This window comes from Protomyctophum bolini (assembly GCF_963924005.1).
Source record: "Protomyctophum bolini genome assembly, chromosome: 8".
NCBI lineage: Eukaryota > Metazoa > Chordata > Actinopteri > Myctophiformes > Myctophidae > Protomyctophum > Protomyctophum bolini.
In genome coordinates, this window is record NC_137869.1 from 17,764,709 (window position 1) to 17,789,215 (window position 24,507).

General features: G+C 42.5%; 1 protein-coding gene across 2 annotated transcripts in view; it reads left to right on the plus strand.

Annotated features, from left to right (window-relative positions):
- The window catches only part of sned1 (sushi, nidogen and EGF-like domains 1), a 44,274-nt gene extending 22,130 nt beyond the window's left edge, over positions 1-22,144 (plus strand). The window contains exons 11-30 of one of the 2 annotated variants that reach the window (XM_080771346.1): positions 254-346; positions 1,247-1,381; positions 1,799-1,918; positions 2,649-2,765; positions 3,368-3,511; positions 4,691-4,864; positions 5,396-5,509; positions 6,922-7,035; positions 7,152-7,268; positions 7,928-8,215; positions 8,744-8,927; positions 9,912-10,024; positions 11,754-12,032; positions 13,013-13,154; positions 13,332-13,420; positions 13,865-13,963; positions 15,621-15,737; positions 18,891-18,978; positions 19,871-19,947; positions 21,153-22,144. In XM_080771346.1, coding sequence (XP_080627472.1) covers positions 254-346; positions 1,247-1,381; positions 1,799-1,918; positions 2,649-2,765; positions 3,368-3,511; positions 4,691-4,864; positions 5,396-5,509; positions 6,922-7,035; positions 7,152-7,268; positions 7,928-8,215; positions 8,744-8,927; positions 9,912-10,024; positions 11,754-12,032; positions 13,013-13,154; positions 13,332-13,420; positions 13,865-13,963; positions 15,621-15,737; positions 18,891-18,978; positions 19,871-19,947; positions 21,153-21,196 — 2,648 coding nt within the window. In that variant the 3' untranslated portion in view covers positions 21,197-22,144. The remainder of the gene's footprint in view (positions 1-253; positions 347-1,246; positions 1,382-1,798; positions 1,919-2,648; positions 2,766-3,367; positions 3,512-4,690; positions 4,865-5,395; positions 5,510-6,921; positions 7,036-7,151; positions 7,269-7,927; positions 8,216-8,743; positions 8,928-9,911; positions 10,025-11,753; positions 12,033-13,012; positions 13,155-13,331; positions 13,421-13,864; positions 13,964-15,620; positions 15,738-18,890; positions 18,979-19,870; positions 19,948-21,152) is intronic. The other variant, XM_080771347.1, reaches the window with a different exon arrangement.
- The last annotated feature ends 2,363 nt before the right edge of the window (positions 22,145-24,507 follow it).

Sequence of the window (24,507 nt, forward strand, 5' to 3'; positions counted from 1 at the left end):
ACCCTCCGTCCTGTGAACTTTGTGGGAAAGTTGAGGTGAAAGAGAAATGATATTGAATGGATGCTTCAAATTGTGAGCTTGTATATCTGCTATTTTCGACACTGTCGTATATGGAGCATAACGTCGGCAGAAGGTTCCTCTGAGAACACAATGGACATACTGTAATGTATACCTTCTTTGGCGATAAGATTGTAAAACATGTTATGTGAGCAACCCTTCTATCTGTCTAATTTCTTTCTTTCTTTGTCTGCAGAGGAGTGTCTTTGTCAGAATGGGGGTGTGTGTGTGGACATCAACGGGACTTGTGAATGCCCCACAGGTTACACGGGACTATACTGTCAGTTTGGTGAGTAGTATGACCTCTATATGAGATAAGATAAGGTAAGGTCAGGTAAGAGACCCTTACGCACAGTTCACACCAGCAAGCCTCAAAGTAAAGATCTTAGTGTGTCAACATGTGTCTGCTGTCGAGGTGAAGAAACTTGTTGACATTTTTATTTAAACAATGAAATAAATGATGCGTATGATGATGCGTAGCCTTTGCTCCCACCACCACCCCAGCACCACCGGTGGGCTCTGTTATTTATGCTCCCCATGGGAGTTTTATTGTATATCTATCTCCCTGCTCTTAATGTTTTATGATGATGGTGTTCAATCGTGCTGAGCAGGGAGAAAATGCAGCAGAGCCGAACGCCAAGTCAAATATCATATGTACACTTGTATTCTCATTCTATAATACATATTGATTAAATCTATTCGTGAGTTGTCTGACTGAACAAAAAAATAAGCTGGTGCACTAGAGTCAAAGTCGAGGTTTTCTCAGGTTTGACGCCCCGCTTTTCGCTGTCGAGCGTCACAACGCAACGCTGTGCAAAAGCGTGGAGACACTGAATAATGCTTAATTTATGCTCCGTCGTGGGATGGTGTCACATGCCGAAAATAACCAATGTAGAAGATCACAACTCCTCACGGATGCGATGCGTTGAGCTTGCAGACTAGAGCTTGTGACATTGTCCTACGATGAAGTATAGATCGGGCTTAAGAGTCAAGATCCAAACCAAGATACATTATACATAAGATTAAAGAATAAAATAATGACTCAGCTTAGCTTGACTTAGCTTTTGACATAAACAGTATCTGCACTGGGTCTCTGAATGAATGAGATGACATGCAGTTAGGACAATGAAGGCTTGTGGTGGATAACGTGAAGGGGCTTGTGTGTTTCAACAATCTGTCCCTGTCACAGAGGTGACGCAGACCCCATGCAGCACCAACAGGCCCTGTCCCGATGGAGGTCCCTGTCTGGAATACGGAGGCACCTACCTCTGCACCTGCCAGACCGGAGCAGGAGAGCTGGATCATAAGGACTTCTATCCCTATGGTAAGAGCCTGAGGCGCCAACCCATTGTCTTTCTATTTTGGCATAATACATTTCACATATAAGATTTTCCATAATAGAGGGTATGCAAGCACATCGAGTGGCAAAGCAACATGCAAAGTGAGTTTAACATTATTCAACGTTGTTTAATGCAATCAGATAGGACTTTTCTGATTGGATGCGTGGGTTGTCAAGGCCAGAAAGTAGTGTTTTGCCACTCAGTAGGCATTCCTCCGTAACTTCCGGGTTTGATGATGATGTCACACGCATACGGCATACGCATACCCTCTATTAGCTCACAACATGACGCATGTGGTCATGCTATTTTTGCTATTTGCATACAATGGCGTATATAGCAGCTTAATTAAGTCTTTCCCCAGCACAGTGGAACATAGTCAGGTCTCGGTGTGTGTTTTTCAGTACAGCACCGATCGGTCTGCGACTCCTCTCCGTGTCTGAATGGAGGCTACTGCTACGAGCGGGACGGCGGATACACCTGCGAGTGCAAGCACGGATACTGGGGCAAACACTGTGAGAAAGGTACAGAAAGTACAAGTCATTCTGAACACACTTTAAACATAATTCATTAATGACTCATTGAATTAAGATGGTGCCGAGGCAATGTTATATGTTATATTTCAACCATACAGTGAAGAGAAGAGACACACAGGTTTGCTCCAAGGTGTTTGTTTTTTATTCAAAACACCATAAATATAACACGACGTTTCGGCCGTGAACGGCCTTCATCAGGTGATAATCGGCAGTATATGTGACAACTCCCTTTTAAACCTAGTCGTCACATCACGTGACTGATGACGACTGCATGGGGTCTGCAGGTGATTCACTAACACCAATAAGTGACATGACAATAAATATAACATGAATAACCAGCAAGCAATTTTTATACTAAATATTTCAACCATAGACATGACATACATTGGCCACTGGATCATACATCAACATACATTTCTACTGTATATAAATCTAGTTATATAATTAGGCTACTATTGCAATTTTGGAATGAAACCGCACATTTTCATGTGGGATTTTGTGTTCATAACATAACTCGTATGGCAACAAACCAAACCATACCTCTTGAAAATCAAGTGTAAATTCAGTGAGTTCTAATTCTAATTGTGGAGATATATCTGGTGCAGCTTGCCTGGACTAATATGGCCGATGCAATGTACAGCGACGGGCCAATGCTGTACGTATAGAATGTGTATACTGTTTATCTGTGGTGTGAAAGACTCCCTCCGTCTCTTTCCAGTCAGACTCAATACCTGTGCCTCTGGTCCCTGCCGCAATGGAGGCTCCTGTAAGGAAGAGGCTGGGAGCTACCGCTGTGTGTGTCCCTACAGGTTCACAGGAAAACACTGTGAAGTGGGTCAGTGTCCCCTGCTGTCTCTCTCTCTCTCTCTCTCTCTCTCTCTCTCTCTCTCTCTCTCTCTCTCTCATCTTCTCGCTCCCTCCCTCCATCTCTCCCACTGGTTCCCTCTCTCTCTTGTTCACTACCTTTGGTCTCTCTTCTCTCTCTCTCTCTCTCTCTCTCTCTCTCTCTCTCCCCCCCCCCCCTCTCTCTCTCTCTCTCTCTCTCTCTCTCTCTCTCTCTCTATCTCTCTCTATTCCTTCTACTCTAGTTCTCGCTCTCTGCCAACACACAATATAATATCATTACGGTTAAATCTTCTGCTGAAAATAGCTTCATAGTTTCAAAAGCAATACGGCTTTTCATCCCATAACAATGTTGTGCAACTGCCGCTTGCACAAGAATGGCGAGAGCAACTTCGTTTTTACTGTAACTTTCTATATAAAAAAGGGAAAACATTCTGGCTCGATTTACAATAATTTTCTCTTGATATCATCTTTTGGGGCTTTATTAGATTGGGCAACCGTTTGAACAAACACGCTTACTTTCTCACACAACACAGAGGAGAAATGTGAGCTTCGCTGTCCAATGTTCATTGTTCCCTGGGGTTTGTCTTGCAGGGAAGCCGGACCCCTGCGCCTCTAGCCCGTGCATGAATGGAGGGACCTGTTTCCACTACATCGGGAAGTACAAGTGTGAGTGCACGGAGGCCTTCAGTGGCAGACACTGTGAGATAAGCAGGAGCGCGTCGCATTCCTCAGCAGGTGAGCAGACCCTCTGTCACTCCGCAGTAATGTGCAAACCGCACGTGGGCGATAAAGTTACTAGCATTATGATAACATGCCTAACGGCTTTAATAGACTAGCTGAAGCAAAGGGGATATCTTGAGCTGCCAAGTGTGCAAGATACTGGGTTTCCTAGAGTTCTGAGAGGGGAGATAATCCTCGACGTGGGTGTGTTGCTCTATTAGAGCGCTACATCATTTACAGATATAGAACCGCCGCGCCGACCATGTAAACTAAGAGGCGATAAAACATGCTGGTGCATGTCTGCCCGCTCTTATAGGAGCGAGCATGCTAAGCACTAATTTTAGGAAGACAAGGGTGCAAAATCACTTCTGTTGCCATAGCGTCATGCCATGTGCATTGTAACACAAGGCCTATTTGGGTCATAGGCCTATTTTTGGGTCTTATGTTGTTTGTGACGTGGTGTCACACTTATGTTGCCACTAGGCTGGTGTCTGTGACATTATCACGTGATGTTGTTGCTGTGTTACACTTTCTGCTGTACATCACTTTCAAACTAGTGTCCCTGTTCTTTTCATTGAAATGAAAGAGTGTTTGTTCAGTAACAGCGGTCTGTCCATCCAGTTCTTTAGTAAACACTAACAGTAAATGTATTGTCGGGTCGGGATAGCAATTTTATTCATTCCGGGCAGAGAAGAGAACCCCACAAAGATAACCTATCAGCGTCAATTTGTATAGTGTTCCAGTTCCAACTTTGTATGCTAATTTTTGTTTTTGTTTCATCACTTCCAATTTCACTTGTTTATTCTGTATCCCGTATGAGTTCTCTCTCCTGTATTAAATGGTTAAGTACTGAATGAGACAGGGAGACCCCTGTTACTGAACAAACACTCTATAACAATAATTACCATACATGTAGGGCAGGTCTATACAGCTATTTAACACTTGTTTTCCACAAAAGAATGTGACTTACACCACCTTTAAAACACATTAAAACCAGGAACGCATCTGTGCCATTTTAGATGTCAAATAGCAGCTATATAAAGCTCATGAGCTTGTACATTTGCTATTTTTGATATTTCTTCTGACAAATCTTGTCAAGTGTGAGAACTACTGATTTAGGAGGTGTTTGTAGAATCGGCCTCAGGTCTTAATGGGTTAAGTGGTTTAAATGGTCAGTACTGAACTGTGTTCCAGAGCTGGGCTGTGGAACACCGCCTCAGGTGAAGCACGCAGAGATCCAGTTCTCGTCGACAGCGCCAGGCTCCATGGCAGTCTACCACTGCCACCCAGGCTACATGCCGGCGCCCAGAGCCACCCAGAGCATCTGCGGCAGCCAGGGAGCATGGAGCCAGCCACCCATCTGTGAGGGTCTGTAATAGAGACCCACACACACACACACCACACACACACACACACACACACACACACACACACACACACACACACACACACACAATTACACCACACAAAGTGCTATCATAAAAAAGAAAGCACTGCCGCACAGAGTTTGAAACAAGAAACAGTGACTTTTGGTGGATCCCCTGAGAGTCATAATGGGCTGAATGTTACATTGGAAAACTAAAATGGCTACATAATTACAGTAATTAGGGTCATTTATCCTCTCTGAAATATCCTGACTATAGAGACTAGTGTTTGGTACTGGTGATAATTTTGGCAGAAATTTTCAATTTTGTTTTAGTCTTGGGTCTTTTAAAGTTATTTCTTCCACCAGGTTTTTGTCAACATAAAACTGGATTTTAGTGAAGCCAATGCTCTAAATTACATTTTAGTGTGATGCCACCTGCCAACTGTAACTGGTAATGTTATCATCACTAGGGTTACTGGAAAATGTGGGTAAAAATAATATTTCGATTGTTTCTCTGTTTGGAATCCTTCCAGAGATCAACGAATGCTTGTCACAGCCCTGCCTAAACGGGGGTACGTGTCGAGACCGGATAGCGTCCTACCTGTGTGAATGTGACGAAGGCTTCACTGGAAACCGATGTCAGACAGGTAGAACAAGCCCCTTGCGCCTGATCAGACATTATCAGGTCTAATTAGTAATTATCACACCGTCAACGTTATATCGTCTTTAATATAATTAGACCGTCACAACACCTTCGTTTCCCGTTCAAATCGGCTGCTGAGTCAATCACTTTCTGGAAAAGGGAAAAACAGTCTTGTAAATTGGACTGCTCGGCTATAAACAACAACAAAAACGTTCCTTCATTAAATGACACAAGATTTCAACATTTTATGTAAATTAATTCATGTAAATTAAATGTACATACATGTGTATCAATACAGTGACAACAACGACAATATACTACAGTATTTGTTGCAGCACAGGTAGAAAAAGCATGCCATCTAGTGGCCTCTTGTAATACATCAGGTACAGTCCAGGTTTAACTCTACCCAAATGAACAAGGAAGCATCATTTTTGAATGAGATCGATAGACAGGCATCACATGACGAATGAACCAGTCATGACATAAAGACGAACAACAAATCGTTGTGATCACATTTCTGTATCTGTAATATAATTGATCTTACATACAGTAGCATACTATACATATAAATAGGATGCAGGATGAGTGTATAAGTCTTGATATTTTAGAAATAGTGTAAAAACTAGAAATCTCCAACAGGTTTGATGCATTTATATGTACGGATGCGATGAAACTAGAGATTGTGAGAATTATGAGTTCGCCCAATGCTAATTCCGGGGACAAATCAATCGGCCCTTTCTGAACAACAGCCATGCGATCCAAATGGATTACGCAGTCTTAATCTCAACGGGCGCACTTGCTGTGAACAACATATTTTAATAACAAAATCTCCCATAAGACAGGCAAAGCCAGGAATCCTACAAACAAGTCTTTTATGTAACTTGTGTTCCATTATAGCTTGTATTCTATGTAGTGGAAATAAATGACTCATGGAAAAGCCACTGTTGAGGGGCAATAGCCTCCAACGTCTGGCTTTCAGAAATTACATCATATGGCAGCTAAGTCTATGGACTTTTAATGCCGTAAAGAAAACAGCACCACTCGAGTCGTGACGTCATGTGGCAGCCAAGTCTATATGGATTATGGACTTAATGTTTTAATGTTTTCTTAACAATCAGCATTCTGTGTTGCAACATGTTGTGAGCTTGTAAATGGGCTATTTTGGCAAAGATATCGGAGGATATATCTGGACCCCTGTGGGACTCTGGTTAATTAAGTAGCCTATGTAGGCTAGGGTTTTAAGAGCCATAGAACACCCTAATGATATGTCTGTGATCTGAAAAATACCATGTAAGAGAGTACTATACAACGAAATGAAATGGCCAGAGAGAGAGAGATACAATTACTTTTTATTTTAATATAAATGTATCAACCAAATTTTGCCTTTGTGTCCCTGAATACCTTTTGTCAACTCAGAACAGGATGGTTGCGAGTCCAACCCCTGCCTAAATGGAGGTGTGTGCCGCGTTTTCAGACAAAATCACTTCTGCGTGTGCAAGGATGGATTCTTCGGGGACCAATGCCAGATGTGTAAGTGCATTTCTATTGCCTTCCAAATTGATGTCTTGCAGCTGTGGTTTTAAAGCCACATATTGACTGCCCTGTTATTGTTGCGCCACAGTAAGCTGGTCTTTGTCACCCTCTAGTGGAGAACCCTTGTGTATTACAACCTTGTGGAAACCGTGGCCTCTGCAGGAGTGACAGGAGAGGGAACTATAACTGTGCCTGCAAGGTCGGCCACACGGGCAAGGACTGTGAGAAAGGTCAGGAGGCAGGACACACTTACCTCAGCATTCTGTTCACACTTTCAGAATTGATTAATCACTTCAGGATCTTTCTGTATTATTCCACAATTCAGTCACATTTATTCCGTAAAAACACATTTATTCAGTTTCAGTGAAAGGAAAGGAAAGGTACTATGTTTACCCAGGGTAACTGGACTAAGCTCAAGAACTTGTTTACAGCCAGGCCCTGCTCATAGAACATTTCATGGTAGGGGTTCAATGCCTTGTCCAAAGCGGTGGTAATTTTAACGCGCCGGTCCGGGGATACGAACTAGCGACCTTCCGATATCAAGACCACTCCGCAAACCGTTCGGCCACCGCTGCCCCTGTGTATGAGATGAAGACATTTAGAGAGACTCTGATTCAACTTGCACACCCAGATGAATCAAACTCTCATTAAATTTTGTTATAGAGGGTGCGCAGGGAGGTATTAACTTTATTAAACTTAGTGCCATCGATGAAAAGTAACAATCTTTCAGCAGACATGGTCCCAATTTTGCGTCCCTTCTGGGGTGTAGAAGCAAAAAAGTAGCGGACCAAGTATAGAGCTCTGGGGAATCCCAACCAATTAAGTACTGTATATGAGGTTTACGGGGTTGAAAGTGTCAGTCTTCCGATCATCTCTATAATGTCTCCAGACTTGTTGCCTCCGTCCGGCCTCCACGTTCTGCGGGTGGAGGAGAACGAGGTGGAGCTTCGCTGGGACGAGCCGGACCCCGCCCACAGCCTGGTGAACGGCTTTGCCGTGACCTACGCCCCTCTGGGCCGCGGCAACCGCAAGACGGACTTCCTAGACAAGAAGCAGTACAGCCACCTCCTGACGGACCTGGTGCCAGGTCTGCTGTACAACATCTCCACGTTCTCCGTCAAACGCAACACCAACAGCAACGACATCAGCCAGCCCGCCGTAGCGCTCATACGCACCAGTGAGTAGCAGTGGAAATGAACGCATAACGATATCTTTTGCACCACTTATATAGTTATATATTGTATTAACATGATACTTCATACTTGGTCATAGGTTAAAATAACATAGTATTCCATAAAATATGTCCCAGTTTGTAGCTTTAATGTGTGATCACTAGTGTTGGTAATGATCATGACTGTTTCACATTATTAGAGCTGTACCTATTGTATCCATTATTTTCTTAGCAATGATTCTATTGTATAAAACTATTAATCGAGAAGCGTGTTTTTATATCACTGCTGTCGGGCAGAAACCTTATCTCCATGTTCTAACTGTGTGTGTGTGTGTGTGTGTGTGTGTGTGTGTGTGTGTGTGTGTGTGTGTGTGTGTGTGTGTGTGTGTGTGTGTGTGTGTGTGTGTGTGTGTGTGTGTGTGTGTGTGTGTGTGTGTGTGTGTGTGTGTGTGTGTGTGTGTGTGTGTGTGTGTGTGTGTGTGTGTGTGTGCGTGCGTGCGTGCGTGCGTGCGTGCGTGCGTGCGTGCGTGACAGAACCACGGCGGGTGGAGCAGCTGCAGGTGGTGAATGTGTCGTCGTCTCAGGTGTGGCTCCGCTGGCTGGTGCAGGCAGCCCGCCACGCCGCGGTCAGCCAGGTGCGTGTGTCTCTCCTGCCCTCAGACGGTAGCGGGACTCGCACTGCCTTGCTCAACACCAGCACCACCGAGTACTCCTTCAGGTCCGTACTGTCCACAACAACAAAAAAACTCCATTCCCACCCACAACTACATCCTCTTTAGCCCGGGAAGCATTCCTTTTCGGGAGCGGATGGTAGCTTACGTCATGTTGTAGTCACTGATTTGTAGACATCAGGCAGGAAACCACAAACCGGAATCAGTACCCAAAACTCTCAGTAATCAAGGGCATCGTAATTTTAGGGCCTACCCAATAAAAGCATTGATGCGGCGTATGAATCCATCAAGTATGTCTTGGAATGATTCGGTATATCCATATTTTATTCCAACTCGTAGCGACTGGCGAGACTAAAAACAGGGGAGACCAAAACAAAGCGATGCCGAGAAAGATGGAAACCACAAACACCAGTCTAGACCATCCGGTCTAGACTGAATCACACAGCAATTTAGAAACACAGACCAGGCTTTACTCCGAGGTAGAAGGTTACCTCCTCTTACAGACAGTTTCAATCGATGTCCAGTAGATGGTGATGTTGAATCGCTGTATATACAGAACAGCTTTGATTAAATGTCAGGCGGAAACCTTGTATGTCCAAAACCATTACTTTTGAGGAAATGTAAAAATACCTGCATGGTGTTCCAATGACTCACATGTGGTTATTATTTATTTATTATTTATGTCACTGCCATTTTCACTTTCAAACGTATTCAAAAGTCACGAAAATAGCAGATATGCAAGCTTGTTGTGAACTACTTTTGCGTGACACTCTTGAATGACAATAACAACAAACATCAAAAGTTGAAATATGGAGATATATCTTCCCAACTGTAAACGATATCCTACAGTTCCTGTATCAATCACTAGAGGCCAGAATGCAGTCTCATTCACTTATCTTCATCATTATTTTGATGATTTTAAGATACTGTAAGTGGGTGAGACTGCATTCTGAATGATGTATTTGAAGATTCTGGTATTTACTTGTCTTTGCGTTGCATTGCTTTATGCATTGCCTCCTTCTTTTCCTCAGTTCATTGCTTCCTGGCCAGATGTACACTCTGGATGTGTTGACGCAAAGTGGAATCAGACCGGACGAGTTTCCCTCAAGCAGCCACTCAGCTGGACCACTACACATCTGGACCAGTACGTTTTTACCTTCCAGTGCACTTTCACCACCATACTGTTTGTTAACCACATGAGCACCTACCCTGAGACCAACATCGGGCGAAAATAGATCTGCAAGCTCACAACAGTGATGTGCGTTGTAGAGGGGGACCTTGTATAGAGCAGTGGTTCTCAACCTGTGGGTGGTCCCCAGATGACAGTAAAGTGACAATTTAATAACTTGTAAGAAGACCATTTTAATACCTAAAGAAAAGATTAATTCATTGAAAAAAGACCATTACTGCATCAAAGGTAATCAAGGGTTATATAGCGCTTAAGGGGTTAATCAGAGGACTTGATAGGCTGAATAAATGAATGAGCGTTGAAGGTCCTCACATCAATGACACACCATATTTATTTCATGCGATTCATTTGCATTCATTTAAACTGCTGTTTTGTGACGTGAGCACATGCACACAGAATACGACTTAAATGTAAACCAAAAAAAAAAAGAAAAGCTTTTTGAAAGAGGTCAAAAGTAAAAGCATCAACCTTTATGAATGAGGCTTCACCAAATGAATAGTTTGATGTGAAGATTTCACAGACGCATTCTCGGATGGTTTAATTGTCACGTTCCCGGTGTGTAAAGACATTAAGAAGTGTAGAACGGCTTGTACCGAAAGACATCTGCCGGTGAATATTTGATGCAGATGATTTGCTTGTCTCCTGTTCAGTCTTTTTATTCAGAGTGCAGGCCTCTGCTATACTTTTTCAATGATTGAGTCTTGGAGAGCGAACACACCGCTTATAAAAACAAACATAGAATAGAATAGAATCATAGTGCCAGGTGATGATATCATATTATCTTTATCATGGTGACTGAATCATAGAGTCTGGCCTGGGACTTGTGTCACATGTTGTCTCCTCTCTCCTCTCTACTGCTGTCAAAATAAAGCAGAAATAATTTGAAAGAATGCTAAAACAAAATCACTGCATGCTTGCTCGATTCAGTATTTTAATTACTTATTTTATTTCTGTTTATTTACATGTCTTAGTTTTCATAAATATTACAATTACAATAATGTTGCTTGAATAACAGTGGTCTGACATGTTTATCTGATTCACTGCAACCATTTTCCAAAATATACTGTGGATGTGTTTGATTTCTGAGGAGGCCTTTGGACTTTAAAGCCCAGAATCCCAGATTGATTTGAACAGTCAAGCCAAAAGAAAATCCCTGGATAATATTCAAACAAAACATGTGTGACTTATTAACCACGAAATTATGTTTAGCCAACATTGACTTAATGATTCTGGAAAGAAAATTAAGTTGATCTATATTTATGTAGAATATGTGAATAGACAATAACATATCTGTGCTGGCTGGAATTTTCAGGAAATGAAAAAAATATAAAGATCCAGCTCAAGTGGAGTTAGGAGGTTTTCGCCAAAGCACTTTTTAATACTTTCCATTGGTTAAATATTTTTTTTAACCAACACAGAGACGTAAAGGCTGTTCAATAGCAATGATTTATGAAAATAATCTAAAAATCTAAAACCACAAAATGGAGGTTAGGTGGTTTCTTCCGGACAGCAACACATTTTAATTGTGGTTTGTGCCATTGACAAGCTCCTTCATTAAACAACCTAATGTTGTGGCTATTTGTCAGCTAAGATTACTGTAACAGACAGAGCTTCTGAAGCCCAACAAAGTCCTTTTCATATCATCATCATAATGGTGACAATCTGTGACCCACATTACCTGCAGGGCCGCTCCCTCCACAGAACCTGACCCTGTTGTACGTGACGTCTAGCACGGCCCACATCGCGTGGAACCGCCACCCCAGGAACATCCCCGACGGCTTCGTGGTCAACGTGACCCGAGGCCTGAACACCAGGAGCCGCTTCCTGCCCAACGGGAAGCTGGGGTCATACACGCTACGTGAGCTGACGCCGGGGCAGCACTATTATCTGGCACTCACGGCCGTCAGGAACACGGGCCACGAACAGATTCACAGCATACCTCAACACTTAGCCTTCACTACCTGTGAGTGCACGCGCGCACACACACACACACACACACACACACACACACACACACACACACACACACACACACACACACACACACACACACACACACACACACACACACACATTTTTAGGATGGGTGTTCCCAGTGTGTAACAGAACTCAAGGTCCTGGCACTGTTGTGCTTCATTCGTCCTTGCTTGTGTGCTATGTCGGGCACCGAAAATAGTCGATCTACATGCTTGCAATGTGACGTGTTGTGAGCTTGTAGATTGCAATTTCCCATTGCAATTGACAGTTAAACACCAACTCATAATAAATCACGCTTCAATGTTATCTGCTTGGCTTGGGGAGATATTGCACTTCTGTATGAGCATCCGACAGTACTATTTGTCAACCAGTAGGTGTCCTACCTGACACCAGGGCCTATTTCACAATGGAAGAGTAGGGAGACCACCTCCAACCACTGCAGATGTACTGGGTTATATACTACACCATATTATGGTGTAGTATGTTAGTTACATAGTACTATGCCATTTAATGGTGTAGCATGTTAGTTACATACTACACTATATTATGTTGTAGTATGTTAGTTACATACTACACCATATTATGGTGTAGTATGTTAGTTACATACTACATTATATTAGGGTGAGGGTGTAGTATGTTAGTTACATTATACACCATAATATGGTGTAGTATGTTAGTTACATTCTACACCATAATATGGACGGTGTAGTATGTTAGTTATACTACACCATATTATGGTGGAGTATGTTAATCAGTTAAATACTAATTACCTATAATGGTGTAGTTAGTATGAAACTAAAATACTTCACCATATTATGGTGGAGTATGTTAGTACAAAAAAAGTTCCGGATTGTAGCTTTAACTACGTAATGAATCTGTCTTCGTCTTTCACCGGGGATACTTTGAGAATCCCTATCATTAAATGATTGTTAAGGAAGAATTCTGCACATATTTGCTTTGGCCCAGTGCCCATGGAGGCCCGCTGGGGCAGGAGAGAGAGGCCGACATCAATGGGGCAGGGGACCCAAGGCAGTCGCACACACCCCCCGTCTCAACCTCAGGACCTGGGAGGGGCAACAGAGACAGAGAACTCTGAGGAACTGCCCAGGTATTCATTTGTACACTTAAGTGCTCAATATTGACACTCAGGATTTTGATCTAGGTGTATGGTGTTGATTCACAATTACCATATTATTCTGTACATCATCTGTGTTTTGTGTATCATCTGGTGGTGATTCAAGTGGGGTGGTATTAACCACATGACATTGTTTGTTGTGTGCTGCAGATACACGGAGCTTATTGACAGAAGAGGAAAGATAACAGCTCAGTTCACTAACTTACAACCCAGAAAACCTGGAATCCGCCATCGTGTGAGTAAGTACAAATGAAAAAGCCACCAGGTAATAAAACATTGTAAGCATGGGCAGGCACTAATCAGTGGTCTGGAAAAATGGTTAACACGTATTCCGGACGGCGTTAATGTCTTCCTAAAAGTCTTGATGTTCAGCCATAACACACTCCTCTGATTTTTATATCCGTTAACATAGTGACACTGTTTTATAGTTTCTTCACGGTGAAAGGTAAAAGGAAGTTTCTGACCTCACTCAACACGTTTTCAAGCCTGTGCATCCTGGGAGGTCTACAGATTACTGCATACTCAAACATGCTGTTTCTAAATTCTAAAACAGCTTCCCCCCCTATTGCAACACAGACTCTCAGTCCCAGTCTCAGTTATATATTTATATATACTGTAAATTAATTCACTGCCATTACCTGTTTACACACCACTTCCTAACAGGAAACATTGATGTCTTGCAGGGCCTGATCCTCCAATCAGGTTAGAGAGGATGGAGGAAACAACCAACAAAATCAGCCTGGCACTGGAGATCCAGGAGGAAGGCTCAAGAACAAGACCTGGTAGGTGTTCTCTATGGAGTTCTGGTGGTGTACTGTACTGTAGGTGTTCTCTATGTTCTTAAGTGGTTCTCTAAAGGTCCTGGAAGGTGTTCCAGCCATGGTGTCCCCAACCAAATAAGTTAATATGGCATCACATCGTGGCAAAACATTGTATTGTAGGTGTTCCATTTGAACGTGTGGTAGTGGTGAGGGGACTCCTTCAGAGGGGTACAACAACCACCCCATGTAGTAATTGATCCCAGATGGAAGTAAAACTTTTCTCACACTTCTCAGCCTGAAGCTAAATATGATTTTCCACATTTGAAAGTAGAGGTCAGTGTCCTTTTGGGACGCTTCATGGAAACACCATGCTCATTGCCTCGGGTCGAAACTACAGTACATAATGGATTATCATTAATGTGTTTGGCGAAACATTGTGATACGAAATGTCGAACAGAAATTATTCGTGAGAATGTACAGATTGGAGGTAAGGGGATGGAGAGAGAGAGAGAGAGAGAGAGGGGGGGGGAGAGTGTGTGTGTGTGTGTGTGTGTGTGTGTGTGTGTGTGTGTGTGTGTGTGTGTGTGTGTGAGAGAGAGAATGATATCCTCAGTGTTCATTTATACATTTGTAACTCTGAGAGTGAAAGATTTACATGTAACTTCATATTTGTATCCTGCTTGCTCGATGCTGCTGTTTATTATCACATGTGCATGTGAATGTTTGTTTTTTGCTTAGTAACATGGTTTTATTGTGCAATGGGTATATTTTTTCCATATGAGCGATGGCTCAGGGGTAGAGTGACTGGATGGCAACCGCAAGGTTGCCAGTTCGAACCCAGGCTCCCCCATAGTTACTGTCGAAGTGTCCTTGAGCAAGACACTGAACCCCTAATTGCTCCCGATGTGCTAGTTGATGCCTTGCATGGTTTCCGCTGCCATCGGTGTATGAATGGGTGAATGTAATGCACAATCTACTGTATGTAAAGCGCCTTGGATAAAGCTGCTATATAAATGCACCATTTACCATTTATTTAGTGGGGTGGGAGTGGCTATCTTTGGGAGAGCTTTTGTTTAGTTTTGTCTTGTCTGTATGTATGGTTGTACTGTTGTATTGTTTGTGAACTGTATTGTACTGTGTATCTGTGTTGAGGACCCCCTCTAAAATGAGATGAGGCATCTCAGGGGGCTCATCCTTTAGCAAAGGTATATACAAATGGAACCAAATCAGTGGATAAACAGGCGCTCTGTAAAAAAGGCACACATTATCTTATGCATACATTTATCTCCTTCCTTTTCGGATCCAGTTCTCTCGCTTTCTGTCGTCTGTTGGGAAGACATGACAACCAGCATAACGACATATTTGGCAGATTCATAAATTAAAGTACTCGCCCTTTTCATAGCTGACAGCTACAAACCATCCAGTCATCAGTCATTATGATTATTAGTAACCATTTCCCAGAGTTGTGGAACCACAAGCCAACACTGGTCCATTTGGTTCCATTTATTCACTCTCAGAGTTACAATAACACTCTGGATTCTACAGTGTATAAGCCATCAGTGCAGGGGTGAGAAGTGAAGATGGAGAGAGTAGGTTGTCGGGTGTGAGACGTGTGAAACTGGAGATGTATGCTGTTAGTCGTCTGCTCTTGGCCCTGACAGCAGCTGTTGTCTTTCAGAGTCGCCCCGCGACTGCCGTAGTCTGCCCTGCCAGAACGGCGGCACGTGTGTGAAGGAGAGCGACTCCTTCATCTGTGACTGTATGAACGGCTTCAAGGGCCGACAGTGTGAACTGTGTAAGTTTATGCATCGTACACACACACACACACACACACACACACACACACACACACACACACACACACACACACACACACACACTCGGCACATGCACATGCAGCATACACAAATTAACAATGAGCACAGGGAAGAAATCTGATTATTTGTAGAGAACTAATTATCTCCCAGCTGTTTCAGCAGAAACACTGCATTGTCTGATTGTAATGTTTGAGTAAATCATACTATACAATCATCATCACAACAGAATAAAGAATAAAACACATTTCTGTAATTTGGGGGTTATTTGCCCTGCACATGAATGCAGTGTTGAAAAGGAGTCCCAACCCATCGTAACGTTTGTACAGCTGTCCTCGTGAAAAGCCACCCCTTTCAGTCTGCTCACAAATCATATGGGAGGGGGGGGGGGTTCCTGTGTGGACCCTAGTAGTACAGCAGTAGTACCTCTACCAACTCAGTGACGTCTTTACTAGCATGCAAGGCCAATAAACACTACTACTTTAGGGATGGACCCTAAAGTAATCATCCAAGAAGACATCTAGACATCTGCATTTGTATCTCCTTCCTGTGCCTTTGGGGCGGCCGTGGCTTAATGCAGGGTAGAGAGGCCGTCTGGTAATCAGAAGGTCAACAGTCTGCATCCCGCCCATGTCTACATGTCAACAGTTCCTCCCAAGCACTCATCATGACCATCTGAGTGAGCAACCATCAGTTTGGTGAAGTGGAGCTAAATCTGAATTTCCACCACAGGATTAGCAAAGGGCCGCCCTCCTTCTGCCTCACTGACATAATGTTTAATAACATTTCACACGTCCTGTTACTAGGACCTTACAGATGCACAAATACCAATGTACAGTATACAATTCAATTCAATTCAATTAAATATTATTATAGTGTCAAATCACAACAAGTTGTCTCAAGACACTTTACAACCAACAAAGATCCACCCAGAGCAAGCAATATTGCGACATTACACATTGTACATTACAATACAGTATTACGCTTCTCTTCAAGAGGTTATTATAGAGCAGGCAGTGGTGAGAAGCATAACTATTGCCTGTGATAAATCGAAGTGCAGAGTGACTGAATCTAGAGGTTTTAAAGTTGAAGTGGAAATTAGCACTGAGGATTTTGTGTTTTGCTGTGCTGAGAGGGTATATTTGTTGACAAAAGGCTTGCTGGTTGTCTCATTAACACTAATGGTCATGTCATCACAAATGAATTTGTGATGACATGAATGCTGTCTTCCTGATCATTTGAAGAGCGATGAGAGGCCTGCTGGGAAAGTAATAAGTATAATCTTTAAGGACGTTGGATGTTGTTGCATATCTACAAGGCTTTTGCAATCTGGCTTTTGCAATCTCTGCTGATCTCTGCTGATCTCTGCTGATCATGTTGTTACTGGTGAAGCAGCTTGAAAGCAATCTGTGGTTGAGCAGTTTGTGAATGGAAAGTATTGGTGTTGCTGTGGTAATTCCATCCTGACGGCAGTGGTGTCGTCCAGGAATACTGCCGCCGCACTGTTCCTCAGGTCCACTTCCAGAAGCTCTCGCCAAGTGTTCATTTGAGTTGGTAAAGTGGTGAGTGGTTTCCTCATCAAACGATCCACTGGCTGTACCCTGCAAGTGGGGCCGTCCTGGAATACCACTACACATGTTATGAGCTTGTAGATGATCAGCTATTTCAGCTAGTTGCTGTACAACAAAGTATATAGGGTGGTTAGATGAATGTTGATCTCAAGCCATCACTTTGCATTATATGTTTTATCTGTACTGGAATCAGTTTTAGTTTCACAAGTGAGAAGCTTTACTTGGAGAGTGCCATGATCTCGAATATGAAAGTAAAGCATAGCACTGTATATCATCTGTGCACACAAGAATTGTTATTTTAAGCTATTTACTGCTGTTGAGAGGAAACCTGTCTCTGAATTTTGTCAGTGAATGAATAATGTCAACACATTTTGTATCAATTGATCATCTACTTACTACCAATCATGATGTACCGTATGTATGATTCTGTTCTGTATAGGCAATGTGGGAACATTTTTATATACAGGGTTATGATCAATTGGATCTTGGATGACAAGTATTCCATTATAAAAAGAAAACACACTAATCCACGGTCTCTGAGGCTACTTGTGAACAGATGTTGGAGGCCAGATGAAAGGTAGATACTGTATAGGTAAATAGGTTTATTTTGATAAAGCTTGGTAATCTGATGGTTCTCCGTTCAATCCCTGGCTCCCCCTGGGTTAGTGTTGAAGCGTCCTTGAGCAAGACCCTGAACCCCTAGCTGCTCCTGTTGGAGCTGGCTTGCATGCTTTCCTCTGGCATCAGTTTATGAATGTGTGTGTGAATGGGGGAATGCAATGCACCTTGTGCTTTACAACCTCATCTCGGAGCTAAAGCGTAGCAGCGTAGATATAGAGGTTCCAAACGGAGCTAAGGTGATAGTTGACAGTGAAAATCAACAATGTAATTTAGGGTGCCATGGATGAAAATAAAAGTATATAGGGGTGCCCCAAGCCCACACTAACATAAAAAGAATCACACCCGTGTGATTTTTGAGCGGTGCCTAACCGCTCCATTACGCAGCAATGTGTGTATGTCTGTGCACCGACAGCTGCAACACCAAAGTAGCCAGTTAGTACAGCACAGAGTACACTACAGTACGTAGTTCTGTAGGGGTGTTCCTGGGGCTCTGGATGTTCCGGGGACCCCCGGGGACCCCCACATGGTAACTGTCATTACTCAACCGTTTCGGATGCGGGCGGCTCGCCCCTCACACACGAACACACCCTCTACACTCACATACACACACTCAATAAGTCCTGCCCCCTGCTTGTTGCTATATCACTTCACTTATCATTCAATGTTGATGAAAGTGCATTGTGGAAGACGTTGGCCACATAACTCTGAGCCTCTCTCCTCTCCTCACCTAAACATCCTAAGTCCGATTGTTTAAACATTCCTTTCCGTAAACCATCCATCAACCGGACAGGAGAGCCAAGTTTCCTCCCCACTTTATCTAGCCCTATAAACTCCTCAACACATTTTTCTCTCTTGACAGGACAGTATGTAAAAAAAAGTGTTCATACTTGAACTTCACACTAAATGAGATTTTTCTGTCATCTCTCTCTATCTTGTTTGCAGTGTGCCAGCGAGTGCCACACCCCTGCACCCGTCTCTACTCTGAGACAAAGAGCGTGCCTGTCTGGGAGGGTGGAGTGTGTCATTACCTGTAAGTCTTCATAAGGCAGGGATCTTCTGCTTCTTGACTTTCTTATACACTCTCCAGGACATAATGCTGTTTAAACATTGCATCCCGAATGTTAATCACTTTCAACCTGGGTTCTCTATTTTGGGCATGTCAAACCCGGCATTACTATTTTGATAATAGTAATAAATAGGTGAAATGTGTTAGTTTGTACATGTATAATTCTTCTGGAATGTGACACAGTCATACTACAGAGTATAAAGTAGGCTTTGGGCTTGCTGTCATCAGAGCAACGCCCCCCTAACTATAATTAAAGGTGGGATACTAAATGTATTGCATCACAACGTACGGTGAAGTACAGTATATAGGGCTTAAGTGGTTTAATGGCATTTAACCCATTTAGGACCGAGGCCGATTCTAAAAAAAAAAAATATTCTAAATCCTAAGTTTTCTGAAAAACGTATGTTATAAAAGATCACACCCGTCATCATCATACATCATCTCATGAACAACTGCATTTATGTTATTGGTTAGCCGATTTGCTCGTCTACATATGACGTAAAGATATATGACGTCAAAGATATGCTGCTATACTGTACGTAGCAACAAGAACCCAAAACTGGGTCCTGTCTTGAAAGGTAAAAACCCCAAAAATGGGTTCCCGTCCTAAGAGTATGAATGTTCTGTAGCATATGTTTTTACACTCCACAGGTACAAAAGGACGTAAAAAGTATTTCTTTTACACTCCACAGGTACAAAAGGACGTATAAAGTATTTCTTTTACACTCAACAGGTACAAAAGGACGTATAAAGTATTTATTTTACACTCCACAGGTACAAAAGGACGTATAAAGTATTTCTTTTACACTCCACAGGTACAAAAGGACGTATAAAGTATTTATTTTACACTCCACAGGTACAAAAGGACGTATAAAGTACAGCAGGATGTTTGCTATCGGGAGATTTGTGAACCATTTCCGAAGAAAAATCACAGTAAGTCCCAGCTCTGTGGGAATTGTGAAAAAGGTGTTAATCAGTCATACTCATATAATTAATAAAAGTCACAAGTTGCAAATCTTAGTATATATAGTATACTGTAAATACAAAATAAAAAATATAGTTGCGACTGTAGGTCGCAGATTACTATGAAAACCTGTTAAACCTGTCCGTCAGTCAGGTCATGCCTCCATATATGGTTGTCAGTCAATTACGCCTCCTAGCATCACTCCTCGTGACACGTCACACCATCATATGGCCGTCAGTCCATCACGCCTCGTGACACGCTCCATATATGGCCGTCTCCATATATGAAGATCACGACACTGACCTCATCAAACCCTGGATAGCCATACATGGAGAAGACTGGATCATCACCTAGATCTGCATATATATTATGGAGCTGACCTGTTCTGACACTCCATATGTTGATCCTTCCTCACCCATCGTTCCTCTTCGATGTCTCCCTTTTGACTGATACCTGTCCAATCCATTCAAACTCTAGGCGAGCCCGCTCCAAAGTTATTAGTGCAGCCGCGCCCGGCAGCCGGTGAAAACTAGAGTTCTCAACAGGCCCGAATCTTAAGGCCCTACCTGGGCCCTCATCAAACCCTGTACACTCAATTTGCCACCCTTAGAACTCCATATATGAAGCTGACCTGTTCTGACATTCCATATGTTGATCTGACCTCATCAAACCCTGTAGACTCAAGACATGCTCCATATATGGCCCAACCTCATCAAACCCTGTATACTCAAAACACTGCCCCCGCTGCCACCCCTAGATCTCCATATATGGAGCTGACCTGTTCTGATATTCCATATGTTGAACTGACCTCATCAAACCCTGTACACTCAAGACATGCTCCATATATGGCCAGTACAGAATTAATTCCATATGTTGATCTGAGCCCCCAAGCCAAAGCGCCAGCGCTCGCCCTGCAGTCTGCCACCACCCAGGTAGATGCGCTTTAGGGCAAGGTCGCTTCTCGCCCTCAGGGCGTCTTACTGGTATATATACTGTAAAACCAGTTATTATAACATTCAGAAGAACAACCAGAAAGCAGCTAAAGTTGGTTTATATCAACAGACAATACAAGACAGTTACACAGATTAGCATATGTATGAACAATAATAATAATGTATAGTTTAATGGTTTTTACCAGTTGTCCTAAAATGTGTGTTTTTGTCTCTTTCTCTAGTGCACTCAGAATCAGATGTGAGGACAATCATTGCTGTCGCATGAAAATCTTGGCGCTTCACTTTTGGTGTTTTTTAATTACTTGAATCAAAAAGTTGATATGGTAATTTTATGAGATGAGCAGGTTGCACCACCCCAGCGCCGATGACACCTGTTCAGCACATAATGAATACATTTCATAAATATACTGTCACCAATATGAAAATAATTTAGCAAAGAATTTGAAAGTAATTGACCAAAAAGTTACCAAAAGGCCGTTTGGAGATACGAGTTTTCTACTGAGCACTATATATCCATAGACTCTACTCTGGCCTGAGGTCAGCTTATTGTACTGTAGCTTCGATCTCCACGAGGACGTCGATGAAACCAATGGAAATAAAATCATCAATGGGATGCCACAGGTGAAACCACTTTAACCCTGAAGGCCACATTTTGGGCATGTAATTATAGGCAAACATCAAATACAAATTGAAAAAATCTTTTGAATATTCTTAGAAAACAATCTACAAGTTCACCACGCAGCACAACCTGTGACGTGTTATAAGCTTGTAGATCAGCTATTTTCAAAATCATTTTATTTTGAATTCCTATGTGGTTAAGTGGTTAAAAGAATGTTTTAAACTGATTTTCTGACCAAATGAATAGTCCAGTGCAGTTTACCTTGCTTCAGCCTAGACCTAATATATACCTCAAATTCATGTCCATATTGACACATTAGGAAAGTATTGTTTAAAATTTGATTGCAGCTTTGTCCCTCAGGGAAATGTGTATGATTGATTATGATTTTTTTCTTTTTTTAACTTTTTTTTACATCACTGAGGAAAATTAGAAACCCACTTAAAACAAATTCAACAGTTAACAGTCGGCAGTTTCTCAGCATTTTAGTGTAAAATACCATTACTCTGTCTCTAAGCAAACATCACTGCTAGCTCTCATGTAAATAGTGTGTATAGACTGTTTTGTAGGTGAATATTTTAATAATAAAAATGTTAAAATTAATTTAGCCTTTTTTGTTTTGTTTTTCGTGTGTGCTTTTGTTAAAAATAATCTTTATAACGTGAAAAACACACCTGCACACGTTCTTCCTGAAAAACAATCATTCAGCCTTTGCCTACAATGGAGAACTGTACATATTTGGTGGCCACAACAACGATAACTTCAATGATCTTTGGAAATTCAGTCCAGAGACCTTCGGCTGGAAGAAGGTATCCGATGTATAGTATGTGCTGTTGCATGGTGGGAGATCTTATCATCATCTTTGGAGGAGACAACACCCCTGATGACCTGTATGTCTTATAGCCTGGCGCGGCCAGACTCATAGCGAGGGTTCACTGATGTTTCCTATATGCGGGGAAGAATCTTCAGTGTTTCCCTGCTATGAGGCTGCCCAAGCCAGGCTATATGTCTTAGACTTCAGTCCTAGCCTCAAGACATTATGCAAGCTAGTGGTTATTCAGTATGGTCTGGAGCAGTCAGAATTCCCACACAACATCAGATGGGAACTGGCAGCCATGACTACCAGCAGCAACTGAAAGAATTAAAAAACAAGAAATGATTACATCGTAATAATGTGTCTGGTGAAAGGCGCTGTCCATTGTCCCCCATTTTGTCTTTGTTTTCCCCACCATATTATTATTATTTTAGTAACGTGTATGTTTCTGTGTCGCAACCTCACGGCCGCCCTAGTGGTGGGCCACGCACCCCCCACCACGATGGCATTGGCTGCACTGTTTCACCTGCGTTTGGTTTGAAGTTATAATGAGCGACGTTCGAACATTGCAAACATGTGAAATAACTGTAGTATTCCCCATGTGTCGGGGTGAGCTCTTCCCCGTGAGTGTGATCATGCTGCTCTTCACTCTTCATCCTGCCTGCAGTGCCTCGCTGCCAGGTATATTTGCCGTTGTCCCATTGGCCAGAGGAGACAGACGAGGCAGCCAATCAGGATAGGCCTTCAGTATGACTAGGTGGCAATCTTGTCAGGTTTCACGTGACAAAAAGTGAAGTGAGGAGCGCTCTTATCATCGTACATCATCCTGACGTCTATTTATTTGTCCTTTGTGGACAAAAATACCGATTTGCTCAGACACATGACATAAATTCTCATTGTCAGTGGGAATTGAATCTTTGTGTAGGACAGAAATAGCCGATTTGCTCGTCCACATGAAGTAAATTCTCCATTCATTATCAATGGGAATTTAATGTTTGCGTAAGACGAAAATCTACACTAATAGCTGAATATAGGAGGGACTAGCGCCCGGCCTCAATAATCAGCACAATGCAGCTCAGTTAGATAGGCCTTGGATTCTTTTTTTTGCATGTTTAAATTAAGCCTTCCCAAATGAATACAGTATGATAAGATAGTCCTTCAAACAGTGCTGCATTCATGCTTTCCTCTAAGACCTTTCATTCATTCAACCTCTATTAAGCAATTATATAGTCTCCTGCAATGAAGTACAGTAGCCTACAGTACACCCAAACATTTGAGGCAATGCACTGTTTTTAGGCTTTATTCACATGTAAGGTTTTAGGCTTTATGCACACTAGCAGTTGGGCACTGTTGTTGGGGATAATTATGGCCTCATCCATGATAATGGCAGATGAAAAGTAAATTATATTTGGAGAAGAAGTATGCGGTTTCCTGCGGCCTGTGAAAAAAAGTGACCTGAAAATTTTGTCTTTTCACTATAAATAAATGTCTCAAAATAAATTCCCTTTCTTTTAGACTTATCTTTTTAGACTTACCCGGAGCCCCTTGCGTTATACACACACACACACACACACACACGCGCGCACACACACACACACACACACACACACACACACACACACACACACACACACACACACAGTCGCATTGGCCCCTTAGATACTCGATTGGCCCCTGTAGCGCCGCCACTTACATTCCTTAGAAGTAAAGTAAGTACCAATATAAACCTTTTAAGAAATTAGGCAAGAGACCTTCTGTGAAAACTTGTCCCTCTCCGTCAAAATAAAATAACATTATTTAATAAATAAACAAAAAACATATCCTTATTTGGCATTTTGCTCAGAGCAAATGACATGGATTTATTATAATCACCACATCACCCATTCATTTACAGATTTACACACGATTCGAAGAGTGGCGCTTCTTGGCGCAAGGGGGGGGGGTCGCTCGCCATAATAGTCGCCCCCCCCCCCCCCCCCCAAGAACAGATCTACAAGCTAACAACGCGTCGCGAAGCAACACGTTGTTAGCTTGTAGATCTGTTCTTTTTTTGGGCGAGCGACGTCGGCTCCGCTACTTGCTGTCGTCAGAGCAGCGCCCCCTCCCTCCAATGAAAAGTGGGATAGTAAAGAAGGAAAGACACGGA